Raw genomic sequence first — 15,726 nt, 5'->3', positions numbered from 1 at the left:
CTGCATTGTTTGGTGGAGGCATGTGAACGAATCTTTGAGTAGGGACGAACCTTCCATTTATGCTATAGCTGTCTAACTAACATTTTAGGTAGGGAGGAAAATTGGTCAAGACACGGCCTTTGTTAGGTTTAAGTCATGCCATACTTCTTTTAAAATTAATAAGGTTTAGACTTTTTAGAAGCTTATTTATATAGATAAAAAAAAAAAAAAAAAACTTAGGCCTGCCATATGTTTAATATTGTGTTATCATATCACTTGATAATTCTCTCAAAATAAATGACGTTGGGAATGCATCATTTGACGTGTGTAAAATATTTTTACACCTATAAAATAGGTAAATTAGAATGATATTGTTTTCTACAGGAATACTCATTGTAATTAACATTATTATTATATACAAGTTTAATGAACATATCTGTTGTAAAAAAAGAAAAGAAAAAATAGGAGTATACTATAATTGTGTTATCATTGTATTATTGTAGCATGATAAAGAGTAGATCTTCATGAGCTCTATTGGATATATCGTCTAAATCTTAATTATTAAACCCTTCTTTGCGATGCATCTTATCTTATTATATCAAAGCAAGACCAGCAACAAGATCCTATAAAGAAAGTTTGAAACTTGCAAGCGACAAAATAAATGCATGCAGCAGAAGGGAAGTACAACTGAAACACGCCTTGTAGGACAATTCAGTTAACAAAGCCGGTATATCGTCTCTTAAACATAGTTTAGAATTAGATAGCAGTTTGGTTTAACCTTCATATTTTTTTAAAGAACACAGTCGGATTCTATTTTTATTATATATTTGGACTGCACACCTATTAAAAATGTCAATCTCACATTGGAATGTGAAGTCATGATGGAACCCAACCTAATTACAAAAAATTAAAAAAGGCAGCAGAAGGTATCTGTAAAAAGAAAAGATAATGTTGAAAGAATAGACAAAATGTACCACACATACAGTCAGTCAATGACAGAGAGATAAGATAAAAATCTTCTTTAAATTATTTCATTATCATTTTAAAGGTAATTAAATTAATCTATCAAGATATCAAAATTGAGTTGATTTGAACACGTATTATTGTTAGGGTAAACATCTTCGATCGAATTCAGACTCGGTTATAGTATATAAAAAGTTTAAATAAAATAAAATAAAATTTGTAATTAGCGTTTTTAATTAATTACACTATGATAATTACATGAAAAAATTGATGGCAAAGCAAGTGGGTGTGTGTGCGGTGGGAATGATGAGGCTAATGCTAAAATTTGTGTATTTTAGTTTTTTAAACATAAACATTTGACAGATGTTAATGTTATTGTGGGCACACATAAACACATGCATCCTTATTCTTCAACTTCACAATCACACCCTTAACCCTTATCTCATCTTCTTCATTTTCATCTTCACCTTCTGCAATTTCAACAACCCACATCAAAAAAATTTGATTTTTCCAACACCCTTTTGTTTAATTTGATCTTTTCTTCTTCTTTTCTTTGTTGGGTCGTTAATTATTTGATCCGAAGGTTGAATTGCAGAAGGGTTGTTTATATGATTTATCTCCTTGATTCTTCTGTTTCCACCTTTCATCGGTGCGTTTTTCTGATCATATTGAATCTTAATGGACTAAGTTTGATTTTTCATTGATTTTGTTCTTTCAGGGTTTAAAGGGCCATCAAAAAAATGATTTTTTTTTTTTTTTTTTATAATTAATTTTTTCTTGTTATTGCTTAAGGAGGGTTTATAAGTTTTTTGGTTAATTAGTTAAAATAAATAAATTAACAACGTTGCTTGTAGTAGATGATAGCTAAAATTTGAGGGGTTTTCATTTTCTTATGATCAACGTTTTCATTTTTTCTTTATGTTGGTTGTTTCTAAAGAAACCTTTTGTTTAATGGCATTTATTGTTCTTACTTCAGCTTGAGAATTTTCTCTTAAGAATTAAGATATATGATCATTTTTTCAACTTTTGTTTTTCTATATTTCTCTTTAAGGTATTTGATTGATGTATGTTATTTTCATTGCTCCACATTTTCTTCAATTTGATTGTTGATTGCTTTGAATTTGGTTCATCCTATTCCAAGTTTAATGAATATGAAGTTAAATGTTTTTTGAACTTTGAATTATCTTATGATGTGAGCTATGTATGTGTTTTGATGTGTTTTTTTCTTCTGAATTTGTGATCTCTGATTACTGATTTATTAATTGAACTTTTGTTTCACCTTTAGGCCATGAACTGATCATCCACTATGGATTGTTTGGGCTTCATCTGCTGCGAGTATGGAGATCGAGAGATTTGTTCCAGTTGCAGTTCTTGGATATATATCATCATGCCATGCAAAAGAAATGATTACTGCAATGTCTCAAACATGGATTCCTCTGATATAAACATAACATAGTATGAAGTTCTTATAGGTTTGGAATCATTTGATTGGTATGATAGCATTCCAATTATAGTTGTTAATAGGTAGCATAAATAGTTGAATACCGAAATTAGAAGCGTGTAAGGTAGAATTGTAGTTGTTAGCTGATGTTGTAGGTCTTACCGTGATCATCTGGTGAAAGGGAAAATAATGAAATGAACATGTAAGACCTTGCTGAGGGATCACATTGATAGTTTGAAGCAAGTTTTTTGTTTTTTTTTTCTTCTTTTTTTATCGATTTAGGAATATCAACTTCAGTATTAGTGACTTGTATTAGAGATGGGTTTGCCACAAATACCATCAAGTGAAGCTGATGAAAATGTCGAACTTTTGGGTGTGGTTTCGAGCGGCTCGCCTCAGTTTTCGGATGCAAACCCCTCTTCTATAAGCAGCATGAATAGTGTAAACACTCATGGGTGTGCTGCATGTACCCTTGGATCCTCATTTGAAGATTTCCCCAAGAATGCCTCATTAGAAATGGCAAATGTTTCTGATAAGACATTTTATGGAGGAGCGATGGAAGTCACTTCCAATGTCCACAGTTTGAAGATCAATTCAACAGATAGAAGTAATCTTTCTGCTTCCAAAACTGAACGAAGGGTTCTTACTCCTGTTTCCAGGGTTGTCGGTTTTGAATCAGGCAGAACAAGTTCTTTAACTGACGGAATCGCTGAAGTTCCGGTAGCAAATCTTCATTCTTCTTTTGGTAGTATCTCATCCAATGACACCGAATCTGCCACTTCATTGGTCAGGAAGCGACTTTTATCTCCACTGAGCAGTATGCTCTCCCCGAGTCATTTCAAAGGCGATTCTCTTGACATAGGATGCAGAAATAATGAGGCTTTCTCCCTTGTTAAGAATGATAATGTTAGAAAGTCCACTGCACAAGATAATAAGAAGGCAAATATTGGATGTAAAAGCAGTTATACAATGCCTTCTTGGTCCTTATCAAATTGCTTTGAGCAGAAAAACATGGCACAGAGTAGAGAATCCATTTTTCAAACTGATGGTCCTTTGCTTGAAAATAGAGGCTTCATATCCCAGGGTAGTTCACCAACTCTTAAAATTGAACACTTAAGAGAATCAAGTGTTGTGGTCAGACCTCAAAGTGGCGTAATATCTGTATCACCGGTGAGCTCTCCTCTTTCGTTGTCACCTCTCGGTCCTAGATTTCCTGAAAGAATGAAAATGGCCGCAGGATGCAAGAGTGTCACCGAAGAGATAAAGAATTGCAATATAACTTTAAGCAGTATAGAAGAATCACTAGAGAATTCTAATTCATGTGATATTTTAGGTCATAAAGATGATGATTTAAAATTTTCACGTAAATCTTTTGAAGATGTTGAATTCTCCTTCAAAGATTTCTGTCCATCTTCTCTGGATGACTTTTCTTACATGAATTGTCCACGTTCTCTAGAATCAACACCCATTTCTAATTCTGCAAGGTTCACTAGAAGTTTGAGTGGACTTTCAGTCAGAAGGTCTTTGGTTGGTTCATTTGAGGAGTCTCTTTTATCTGGCCGGTTTGTTTCTGGAAACCATACTAAGGTTTGTATCTATGCTGACAAGTTATTACTGTACTGTAAATGATCTTGTGCATGTTTTTTTTACTTTGGTTGACTGATAATTTTTACCGAATCTGACCGACGGTTACTTGTTTCTTTTCTCTTATATCTGTAGAAAATCGATGGTTTTCTTGCTGTGTTAAGTATTTCTGGGGGAAACTTCTCTCCTAAATCACAGAAGCTTCCATTTTCTGTTACTAGTGTCGATGGAGATTGCTATCTATTGTATTATGCATCCATAGATCTTGCGGGAAATTCTTTATCAAATAGGTTTGGAGGCCAACTTCTCAAACGAGGGATTAGAAAAGATGATTCACAAATGGTCAAAAGCCGTTTCCGTATACCAATGAAAGGAAGAATTCAGCTGGTATTGATATACTTGTTTCACTGTTTCAATTTTAGCCCTTGTATCTGACTTGAATGTCTTCAAATGAACCTGTTAGAGCCTTCATCTTATATCTGTATGGATATGCAGTACCCTTAATATTACACAAAGTAAGGAGTACTACTATCCTTATATATTTTTTTGGTGCAAGAACTATTTTGATTTGCAGTGCCAAGAGAATGAACTTTTCGTTAGCTCAGTTGATAAGAATGTACTGCTTGCTTTCATTTTCTTATATATATGTATGTATGCATGTCTTCATTGTCTTATGTTTAGTGAGAAAGTTTGGGAGGAAAGAGAGGGGAAAGTTTTGATGTAATTGGGACTAAGCTTCCATGTGCACACTCAATACTCTGCTCTCTTTTTTTCTTCGCAAAATCCCTTCTTTCAAACATATTAATGGTGCTTCAATTATTCTTGATCTTATCTTGTCATTTTGTAGTATTTTTTACATATTCGATTCTTGAGTTCCTCCTTACTCTTTCCTTTGATCGCTCTCTGCAGGTGCTAAGCAATCCAGAAAAGACTCCTCTTCACACATTCTTTTGCAACTATGATTTGAGTGACATGCCAATTGGTACCAAAGTAAGATTTGGCAATATGGATGAATCTCTGACTAAATTGATATGGACATTTTAATTCAGAATGCCATAAATGTTCTGACATGCCATAAATATAGAACCCCATAATAATATTTAATATTTAATCAATCCTTAGCGTCATTGACGTACTTGAATGAAGTATTGTTGGACAGCCAAATAGAAATCATCTCATAAAAAATAAAGTACTAACAAGACATAAGTTACATAACAGAACATAATAAGACTTCCTCTCGGGAAAAAAGAAATATAATGTGACTGTAAATGTAATAACAAGGGGTGTTCTACTGCTATTTCTTTTGGTGGTGGGAGGGTGGATGAAAGTAAGGCTTCATTTCCTATAAAGAAAAATATCTTCGGCAGGGTTGATTTGCAGAATAAATAAATGGCAATATATTAGCAAAACATTTATTCACCTATAAGTATAATTATTTATTATTTTCAGGATCAGAGAGATATCAAGATCCACTTTATTTTTACTTTGGCTTCTCTTATGAGTGTTAATGAGGGTCTGATAATAGTGGTAATGAAGCAAAGCTTGCAACTTAGAGATGCATAGCATGTACTGCCACATCCAGTGGCTAAAAGATTTCTGAATGCTTTTGTAGGCCTGGTTGCCATGTACTGTCAATAATATAAAAATGTAGGAATATACTAGTTATTTAGTAGATAGGAGGACAACTTGAAAACGGGAGGATCAGAGGATTATGAAAATGCTAGTTCTACTTTTTTGCTGGGGAGTGATACTTGTCTGTGGTTTATACAATGTTTTTATTTATTTTGAAGGAGACATTTATGTCGCATTTTACAAATTATCGAACTGAATTAATGATATAAGATCACATTAGATTTCTGGAGAGAAAATGTCCATTTTTGAACTCCAAAGTATTGACCCTCTGTTTATCAGTGTTAGAACATCTGATTATGCTGTTTACCAACTTGATGACTCTTAAATCTTTGGAGGACCTACTTGGACTTTTTTTTCTTGCAATTATGCTGCATAAAAGAAAAATGGCTTTAGAATTGCTGGTTTCTTTCCAGACTATTTTCCTGTTGAAAATGAAGATTATAGACTTCACTGACATCATCAATAATTCTTGTATTGCTTATTATGATGAATGTCTTATTTAACACATGATGCAGTGTAGTTATCCCAGTCGATTAGATGTGTTTGGACTGAGTTCATTTCTCTTTTTTCTCTTTCAAACTTACATATATGAATGTTTCCAAATTATGTATGCTCTTTTTATGTTTTAAAGTCATATTGCATTTACTTGTATATCAGTTTATAACTTTGTTTATAAATGAGCAGACATTCTTGCGCCAGAAAATTACTCTCGAGTCTTCCTGCTCAATTTCCCCTCAGTCAAAAAATGGTTCAACCGGTTTGGACAGTGGAAATGACAAAGGGATTCCAATAGTACAAAAGAATCATGACAACCCGTGTAGTGGGGAAGTAATGCACACCGATGCAGTTGATGATGTAATTAAAACAAAGTCTACAAATCAGAGAAACACAAAGGTTTCTAGCTTGGAGAATTTTCTAAACAAAGAGGATTCTTCCAAGCACTCACCAGACCATGGAAGTTTAACTGATGAATGTGAGAGGAATGAAAGAAAGGAGTCTTGGGAGAAAACATGTGATGAATCAGGGAAATCATTAAATTCCTGTTCAAAGAGTTCTAACAGTGCTGGCCCACTTCGTTATGCTCTCCACCTTCGCTTTATCTGCCCTTTTCCTAAAAAGACCAGTAGATCGGCTCAAAAATGCAAATTAAGTTCTCTTCCAGAAAAAGCTGGATTGGACATGGAAGGGGAACGGAGATTCTACTTGTGTAATGATTTAAAGGTTGTGTTTCCTCAGCGTCATTCAGATGCCGACGAGGGAAAGGTATGCATATGCTTATATTGTGGCTTTGCCAAAGTTTTGCATATTTTTCTTTGTCCTGCTAAAACTATTGAAAGCATTATGGCTTCTCTCTGCATATGTGAAAAACTATTAATTTACTTAATCCTTTTCAGTTTTGGTTTATTGTTCTCTTTTAAGTTTCACACTTTCTCCATTATAAACTGTTTGTTTTCGATTCCAGTGGAAGCAAATAGAAAAAAGTGTTTCTCAATGCACTTTTTACCAAAGCAAGTTTTGTTCTTGCTTCCTTTGAAATTTCATTCGATGCAATCTCAAAAGCTAAAACAAACCTTCTGCTACCCAAGAAGTATAAACGCGTGATCATTCCTATCCCTATTTTTATTGGGGGCCTATTGTTTGCATGACACTTTGAAATTTCATCCAAGCAGAAAACAGTGTGGTGCTTAGAACAATAAGTTTATTTTTGGTGATCAACGTCTAGTTATTACCACTCTTGCTTATTCATGAGTAGTCATATTTTCGAAGCATGTTGCATATGACCAAAATTATACTTTTTCTTGTAGTATTCATGAGCATGAATACCGAGTATAATGGATAATGGCAAGACAGGTTGACCAGACAATGTACCTCTTGAGGTATGAAAGAATCTAGGAGATAGAGACATTAGTTGGCTCACAGGTTTTAACGAGATTATGAGGTCAGATAAAATGTCGAGTGAATAGAGGGTAAGCATTTCAATTCTGATTTATAAGAACAATGGAGATAAGAATCTAGGAGGTAGAGACATTTGTTGGCTGACAGGTTTTAACAAGATTACGAGGTCAGATAAAATGTCGAGTGAATAGAGGGGAAGCATTTCAATTCCGATTTATAAGAACAATGGAGATATAGACAATTGTACAGAGTATAGGAGAATTAAACTTAGGAGCTATACTAAAATTATGGGGAAGGGTGATTGAGAAGAAGAGACTAAGAAAAGAAACCAAAATGATTGAAAAATAATTTGATTTTATGCCTGGGAGGTTGATCATGATGCAATTTACTTGCTACTCGGATAAAAAAGACTTACACATGTCATTCATTGATTTGGAGAAGGCATATGATAGGGCCCCAACATAGGTTTTGTGTTAAGCTCTAGTAAAGAAAGATGATTGGATTGCCTATATTTGAGCTATTAAGGATATCCATGATAGTTTGAGGGGCCCATGATTAGAGTGAGAACAGTGGTTTGAGCATGTATGCAGATTCCATAGTATAGACTAGATCAAATGTCGAGCAGCTCTATTGCTCGAGGCAGTAGAAAGCCATGGAACTATAGGCAAAACTATCAAGGAAGACTCGAGGTCAATGATTTGGATAATATGATTTATGATAGAAATCGGTAGTCCCTGTAATACATGAACATATTGGTTTTAGTCTTCGGAAGATGACATGAATTTCACTGGTAGTTGCTCCAAAGAATGAGGACTTGAAACAACCTTTATATTTCAGGGGCTAAAATAACTAGTGTATATTACAGGGCCTAAAAAGTTATTCAATCAATGTTGGACGAAATTATCAGGACTAACAAGTGTATTTTTGTTTTAGTAATGTTGGATAAAAGTTTTCTTCTCTATAGTTGAACCGAATGTTGGCTCTGATTCCTGCCAGGTGCAGGACATGATATAAGATAATTGATCTGTTGTTTGTGTCTGTTGTGTGAATATATTAGTGTACATTGTTTGGTCTGCCTGTAGTGTCTCACAAGGTTTTGTTGTGGTCTATTTGGCAGATGAATGTGGAATACCATTTCCCTGAAGATCCAAGATACTTCGCCATCAACTGAAAATTCTACTTTATCCCCCCTCTTCAAAAGCATGATGCTTTTTCTGACCCTCTTTGTACATAGTTACATGCTACTGGCCTTTACTTGAGGCCATTCCCCTGAAAAACAGCACTGACCCTCTTGCTCCTGTAAATACTTCAACAATGTCAATAATTTAATGGGTTAACTATTGTCAAATGCTTAAATAATTTATCACTTAGCATGAAAAGTGATGTTGAAATGCTTTGTGGAACTTGATTTTTGCATCCTTTGAATTATTTTCTAGGCGGAACCAGCATTGTAAGATGTGCATTATAATTTTAAAAGATTATATTGGCATAAAAAAGTGTTTTAGATTTTTAAAGAATTTAATGGCAAGATTTTTTAAAAGGTTTCTATAATCAAGCTTTTATAGTTTGAATTTTAATGCATTTATATCGAAAAACATATATAGCCTCACCTCGTGTCTTTAATTCAAGATTTTGATTGTCTTTTAAGTAATGGAATCATTTCTGAATCTTATAATCATTCAAAATGTATATATGTATGTAAACGTTAATTTTAGCAAGTAACCCAAGAATGTTTAGATGAGATTACACGAGTCTCTTCTATCTTAATAAGCAAGTAGAGCGACTAAAAATGGAGGTGACATGAGAATCATGTATTAGGATACCTATGGTACAATCCGAATGACATTTGTCCGGATTGTACAATCCGGACGTGAGTTTGCTAGTCGTAGTCATATTTTGAAATATCATGATCAAGATTGTTAAAATACATCATATCTTGATTGTGCAGTCTGGATGCATCGATAAAAAAAACAAAACATTATTATTTCAAGTATCATGAGATTCACGACAACATAATTTATGCCAGTAGTAATCGAACACATGAAATTGGACGACTAAAATTGAAGACATAAGTTAAAAACGTTTTCGTGGATATCAAGCTAGTAGCGCTCTTGCTAGATGTTTATGATCTCTACACCAGGTTCAATCATGCACCCTATAATTTCGTCGATTGTTTTAGGATAAATCAAACTAGACTCAATAGCATGAACGGATATGATCAACATAACGTCTAATTTGATCGGTCCATTGGAATGATATTGAATGAATATAAAGAAACATCGTTCTCACATCGTCGTTTAGAAGTTTCATTTTGTTGAATCGAACACGTCCCTATAAGATGTTCATAGACGAATTTTGATTTGTTCAAAAAAAAAAGATGTTCATAGACGATAATACTAATACAAACCACCCTTCTGGCATACCACCAAACTTTGACAACACCATTCAATTGGTGGCTCTTGAAATCATGGTCTAACATTATCACTGATCCAAAAATAAATTTAGTTTGCCACTAATTTAGTATACTACAGCTAGTTATAATTCATTTCAACAATCAGCTTCATGATCCCTAAAAAACAAAATGATCTTTATGAAATATAATGACCCAAAGACGTAGATTTATACAAGTTTCAGTGCAATCTAGATCATATAAATAAAAGATTATTACTTTTCCTGCACTATTCATTTTCTCGTGCGTCATTTTTTTTTTTGAAAATGCCCTTGAAATTTTCGGATTTCATAATCCGAATTCAGTTTTTCCTTTGTTATAAGATGAAAAAATGAGTTACAGATTTTGTAATCCGAAAACCTCAAAAAAAATAGGGCGCGTTACATGATTTTTTCGGATTACATAATTCGAACACCCCTTAAACACCATTTTTCAAGGGGGAAACAGTTCGGATTATATAATTCGAACTGTATCAACACAAATTTTAAACATATTTTTAACATGAATAGTCATTTTATGGACAATATTAATCTTTCTAACTCTCATCATTCTGTTTTGGGTCATTGTTAACCGTTCTTAGTCAAAAATCTGGTTTTTGGGCTACTTGATCAGATTGTTCCAAAACTTTCTTACAAAATCAGAAAAAACTCAAGGATCATGACTCTCATAGAAGGGATTTCTTACAGGACTCTGCCCCTCAAACTCCAAAATTCAATCGTTTAGACCCATTTTTCATTTTTTATTTTTCATTTTCTCAGAAAAATCTGAAAAAATTTGCATTAGTTTTATCTGATTTTTAGAATTTTTGTGTGGTATTTTTATGATTTTATTTTTACTTTGTATTTTGTTGTTTATAAAAGCAAAATTCAAAACTGCTGAAATGTAAGAGATTCTGATTGCTGATTATACATAAGCATAGTTCGGATTATAAAATCCGAATTAGTGAAACATGAATTCCGATTATGAAAATTCGAATTGTAAAATGGAATTTTTTAAAAAATTTGCAGGGTGCGTGAGAATGCAATAGGGTGCGAAAAGGAAGTCTATAAATAAAACTGTAGAAATGGGCTACATGACCGACTCTGGGTTTCATAGAGTCGAGCTAAAAATCCTTGATCAAATACGAGCTCTAAAGATAATCTCGTGTGATACTAAAGTCTTTCAACAACTAATATTGATTTGAGTATATGAATTATTTGTACATAAATTGATCTTTTGCAGTTAAATGACAAAACACAAACAAAAAGATAATATTGTCGGGACTAAGTTTTGTTAACCAATCATCTAATTTTCTTCCTTGGTCGATTATTTAATCTCTTATTTCAGTTATATTTTCACATGTCCGTTTTCGTACATTTTCATGTCTGACAAACAACGAGAGAACCATTATTCTTATTAACTTCCTATACTAAGATTTCTTGATATTTATATTTGAATAAATATGTAAAATACTTGACTATGGCACTTTTCACTCCCTCTTAAAAAATGAAACAACTCACTTGAATTACTTATCAGACTCCCTCTTAAAAACAAAATGATATGTTAAATATGTATATGAAAAAATGTATTTTTTCGAAAGAATGTATATGAAAATAATAAATAATAAATGTTAAAATATATCATTGTTGAATAAATATGTAAGATAATAAATACTACGTCCTATCTGTCTTTTCTCCTGGCTATTGTTAAAGATGACGTATTCACATGACCATAAAAGACTGCGAGATGCCTTTAACATCATGTGACTTGATAGAACAAACCCATTAAGGTAAGTATATTTGGAGCATGAAGTTAGGACCAAGTAGTTGATGACGACATATAATTGAGCTATTATCTAATTTCCAATCTTGTGAAATGAAATGAATGTGACGCCAAACTCACTTTGCTTGACCCCAAAACTCTTCTCAATCATATTATATATTCACTATATTATTGCCACTTCAAATAGTTTGAGTGAGTGAGTGAATTGAAGGTAACACAATACACTCACCTCAGCCACCTATATCAACTAATCAAATGTCTTTGTCATATTTAAGATTCTTGATTCTTTCTAAGTAAATAATTTTCTTTTTTCGTATTTACTTAGCAAGTTTTCATCCTCCTTTTTCATGTCACATTCACATTTGCATAAATGGAAATGTAGAGTTGTACAAACGTTTTTCTTTTGAGGAGTCATTGTACAATCGGTAAAATTAAATTTTGACACAATAAATATTTTATTCAATTCTAATGTTATGTTTAATAAAAATAGGTGTTTTCGTTCCTCATCAATATATCATATAATGGACACAATTTTATTTTTTTATTTTTTATGTCTGAATACACAATTTCTGTATTTCTTTTTAATAATAAAAGAAACACTGATATTCTTAGATCATCCCCAAAGGAGAGTCTTAAGTTTTAACTTGGTAAGACATGATACCAAATAAATGTTTTCATTACTCTATTGTGGAGAAAATTAAAGTATTAAAGATAAGATGTGCTTTATTATTTAAATTAAATGTTTTCTATCTAAGCAGATCCCACACATTTTCACCATTGAAATATTAAAATTTAATGATAATATAATTATCGATAGATGGTATACAATTGTTTTCTATTTTGTTGATAGACAAAACCACAAAGTTATTGTAAACTCACACACATAATTGAAAGTGTCGAGGTTTAAAATGATTGAGTGTTTTTTACATACTATAATTATATTTTGGAAGATGCTAACAAAATGCTTACACTTGTTAGCATGACTCTTTTTTTTTTTTGTGGTGGTCGGGATTTGAACCCTGAACCTTGCATATGCATTGTCCCTACTAACTGAGTTAAACTCACGAGAACATCATAAAATCAATAAAATCTATACTAGCATGGCTCTTTATAAATGAGTGATATATACTAGGGGTGTTCGCGGTGCGGTTGGTTCGGTTTTGAGCATAAAAGTTATCCAAACCGCGAGATAAAAAAATATGCAGTTTGGTTTGGTTCAGTTGATTTTTAAAAAGTCATCCAAACCAAACCAACGTGGGTTGGATTGGTTCGGTTGGTGCGGTTTATTGCGAGATAAAAAAATATATTACATTAACTCTAATATTGCCAACTTATTACAAAATAAACATAGGACATTTTATTTTGCTGTTAACATGATAAAATATGATTATACATGAATTGCATAGATCCTAAACTTTTATTTTCAATACCAACAATATATTGTTATGCGTTAATATAGTTATAAACTGGAACATACCACCATAGTTATATGGCTGATCAAAATAGGTAAAATTATAATAAACCATATTAAAATCAAACACAACTTATGTCAAAAATCAAATATGATTGATCGAAACACAATTAAACAAAAATATCATGGAATCATTGTCACTCATTACTCATAAGAGGAAACAAAACAAGTGTATAAAGTTACATGCAAATTATAAAGTCACTCATCACATCATATACAGACAATACATAATGTTACATACAAATTATAACTAACCAAATTAAAACCAAACAAAACTTATATCAAAATATTTAAAATTAAGAAGAAATATAAACATGAAACAAATTATTGGGAAGAAAAGGAAACAAATTCATCACTGAAAATGAAAAGGAATTAGAATCGAATTTGATGGTGCAACAATGGAAAAATCAAATCAAAAGAGATTATTCTTGGGCTATGTAATTGGGCTGGTACAAATTTAAGTAATATTGATTATTTTTGCGGTTTGGTTTGGTTGCTAAGATGCAAACCGCAAATCAAACCAAACCGCGCAGTTCAGTGCAAAAGTCATCTGAATTCATCCGAATCAAGTGCAGTTTTTTGCGGTTACGTGACAACTTCTTTTTTTCTCTCTCTTTTCATTGGTCAAAAACAATGGAGAGAGAAAAAGGAAGAGAGAAAATAAGAGTATAATGTGAGTATGAGAGCAAAAGTTATCAAAAGATTGTCACAAAGTGGTTGTACAAATATCATTTCTCAAAAATAAAAATGAGTTTTTTCCATTAAAAATATTCTTATAAAGGACTAAATATATGAATAAATTTTTGTAGGGAAATAACTTAAATTTTGCCCATTTTTTGTACTACAATAATTCACAACAACCCATTCCTTAATTCCCAACCTGTGACATGGTTTTTTGAAAATGGAACTTTCCATTCCTATTTGTGGAAGAGTGAGAGCAGACAGTTGGCAGATAACGGTAAACTGAACATTTTGAATTTTTCAATTAAATTTTTGTTCATCATTCTTTCTATAATGGAAATCTTATTTCACTTCACATCAACATTACATTTTCAAGCTAGGGATTATCTTTATTCTTAACTATTTGTTAGTTTCATTTCATGTTTTTTTTTTTTCTCTTATCCGTTTGGTTCCATAATCTTTTGAACTCAAAAACAAAGAGGATAATTGATACTCTCGCATTGAATATGTAACAAACAAACAATGTGTCTGTCTGATATATATTACGTGGGCCCTAACCCTACATAGAGAGAATAGCAACTAGCAAGTAAGGTACATACCTTAAGGTTGATATATATATGCTAACCTTAACCGTTTTGTTTTGGTTTATTGTCACACAATGAGAGAATAAGACAAAAACTAAAGAAAATATGAGTTGGCAGTGTTGTGTGCGCATATTTGTGGTGTCAGATTCAGAGAGGCACAAATATGCAAATGCAACGTAGTATTAGCCATTAGGGTAGGGAGAGTGTGTGTGTTTGTTGTTGTACTATATGCTATTGAGTGTGAGTGTGAGTGCTCCCACTTCTTCTTGTCCTATTCATTCTTCATTTCACTCACGTCACGTACTTCTATTCCTTTTCATTTTTATTCTCCATTCTACCCTCCAGCTATATACTATGTTTCACTTCCCACATAATCCATACTTTATAGTTCATACAACATACTTTGTAGCTTCAGTTTGTTTAATCCATTCAACTCTTCAATTTATATTAATTAGTTTAACTTGTTCTTTAAACCAACACTTCTTATGTGTTATTCATTATGTACTACCACCTCACTAAAGCCATAGCTACTACAAACATTTTTTTTTTTTTTATTACTTTTCAGTATCTTTTTTTTTATATTGGCAATGACATAATAATAGGTACTTAAATTTAAACATTAATTCGCAAACATTTTTTGTCTTTAATTAACATATGTAGTTATAATTAGTTGGAAACTTTGGTTAACGGTCTTTGCAAATAAATATAGTGGTGTTTTCAATATGAAAGGATTTAATCATAGAAAATTATACATGAATGAAGTGTAAACAAACAACAAATTAAGCCGCTAAATGGAAATTTTAACCCTTTGTCCATTAACCTTAAGAGTAACAAATTTAAACAATGTTACAACTTTTCCACTAAACGAATTTTTGGGGCTAAATATTTTTCCCATTTTTTATCAATCATTGATATATCTTTCAATAGCGTTTTATATTTTATTCCTATATATGTCAACTAAATAAACCAACCAATTCTAGTAATAGTACATTTGTTATTTTCCCACAATGAAAGAAAAGAAGTGTGTTATATCAATATCACCATTTCAAAAAAGATTCTGTCCGAGAAAAAGGGACAATATTATTAACAATAAGAATTGATGTATATCCAAAAAGGGTAGGCAAATCAGTAATTTTCCACAAAACCTAATCATACTATATAACAAACAAAACCTTACCACTACTCTCTGCTATTATTTTATTTTCTTCTGCATTTGTTTTGCTCAGAGAAAAAACCCTTTGTTTCTTTCACTACACAAACTCAGAATCAGAAACACTCTCTGAAC

The 15,726-nt window shown here is 32.2% G+C and overlaps 1 protein-coding gene across 1 annotated transcript; it reads left to right on the top strand.

The window, feature by feature from the left end:
• The first annotated feature begins 1,244 nt into the window (after window positions 1-1,244).
• Window positions 1,245-8,991, top strand: LOC11440031 (uncharacterized). The gene is made up of 6 exons (XM_003624391.3): window positions 1,245-1,591; window positions 2,228-3,970; window positions 4,103-4,354; window positions 4,877-4,957; window positions 6,284-6,862; window positions 8,613-8,991. Exons 2-6 carry the CDS (start codon window positions 2,702-2,704, stop codon window positions 8,664-8,666), a joined length of 2,235 nt encoding a protein of 744 aa, XP_003624439.1. The 5' UTR covers window positions 1,245-1,591; window positions 2,228-2,701; the 3' UTR covers window positions 8,667-8,991.
• The last annotated feature ends 6,735 nt before the right edge of the window (window positions 8,992-15,726 follow it).

The sequence above is a fragment of the Medicago truncatula genome, chromosome 7 (assembly GCF_003473485.1).
Source record: "Medicago truncatula cultivar Jemalong A17 chromosome 7, MtrunA17r5.0-ANR, whole genome shotgun sequence".
In the NCBI taxonomy this organism is placed as follows: domain Eukaryota; kingdom Viridiplantae; phylum Streptophyta; class Magnoliopsida; order Fabales; family Fabaceae; genus Medicago; species Medicago truncatula.
The sequence above is the reverse complement of the archived record's forward strand: the minus strand, read 5'-3'. Positions and strand labels throughout refer to the sequence as shown.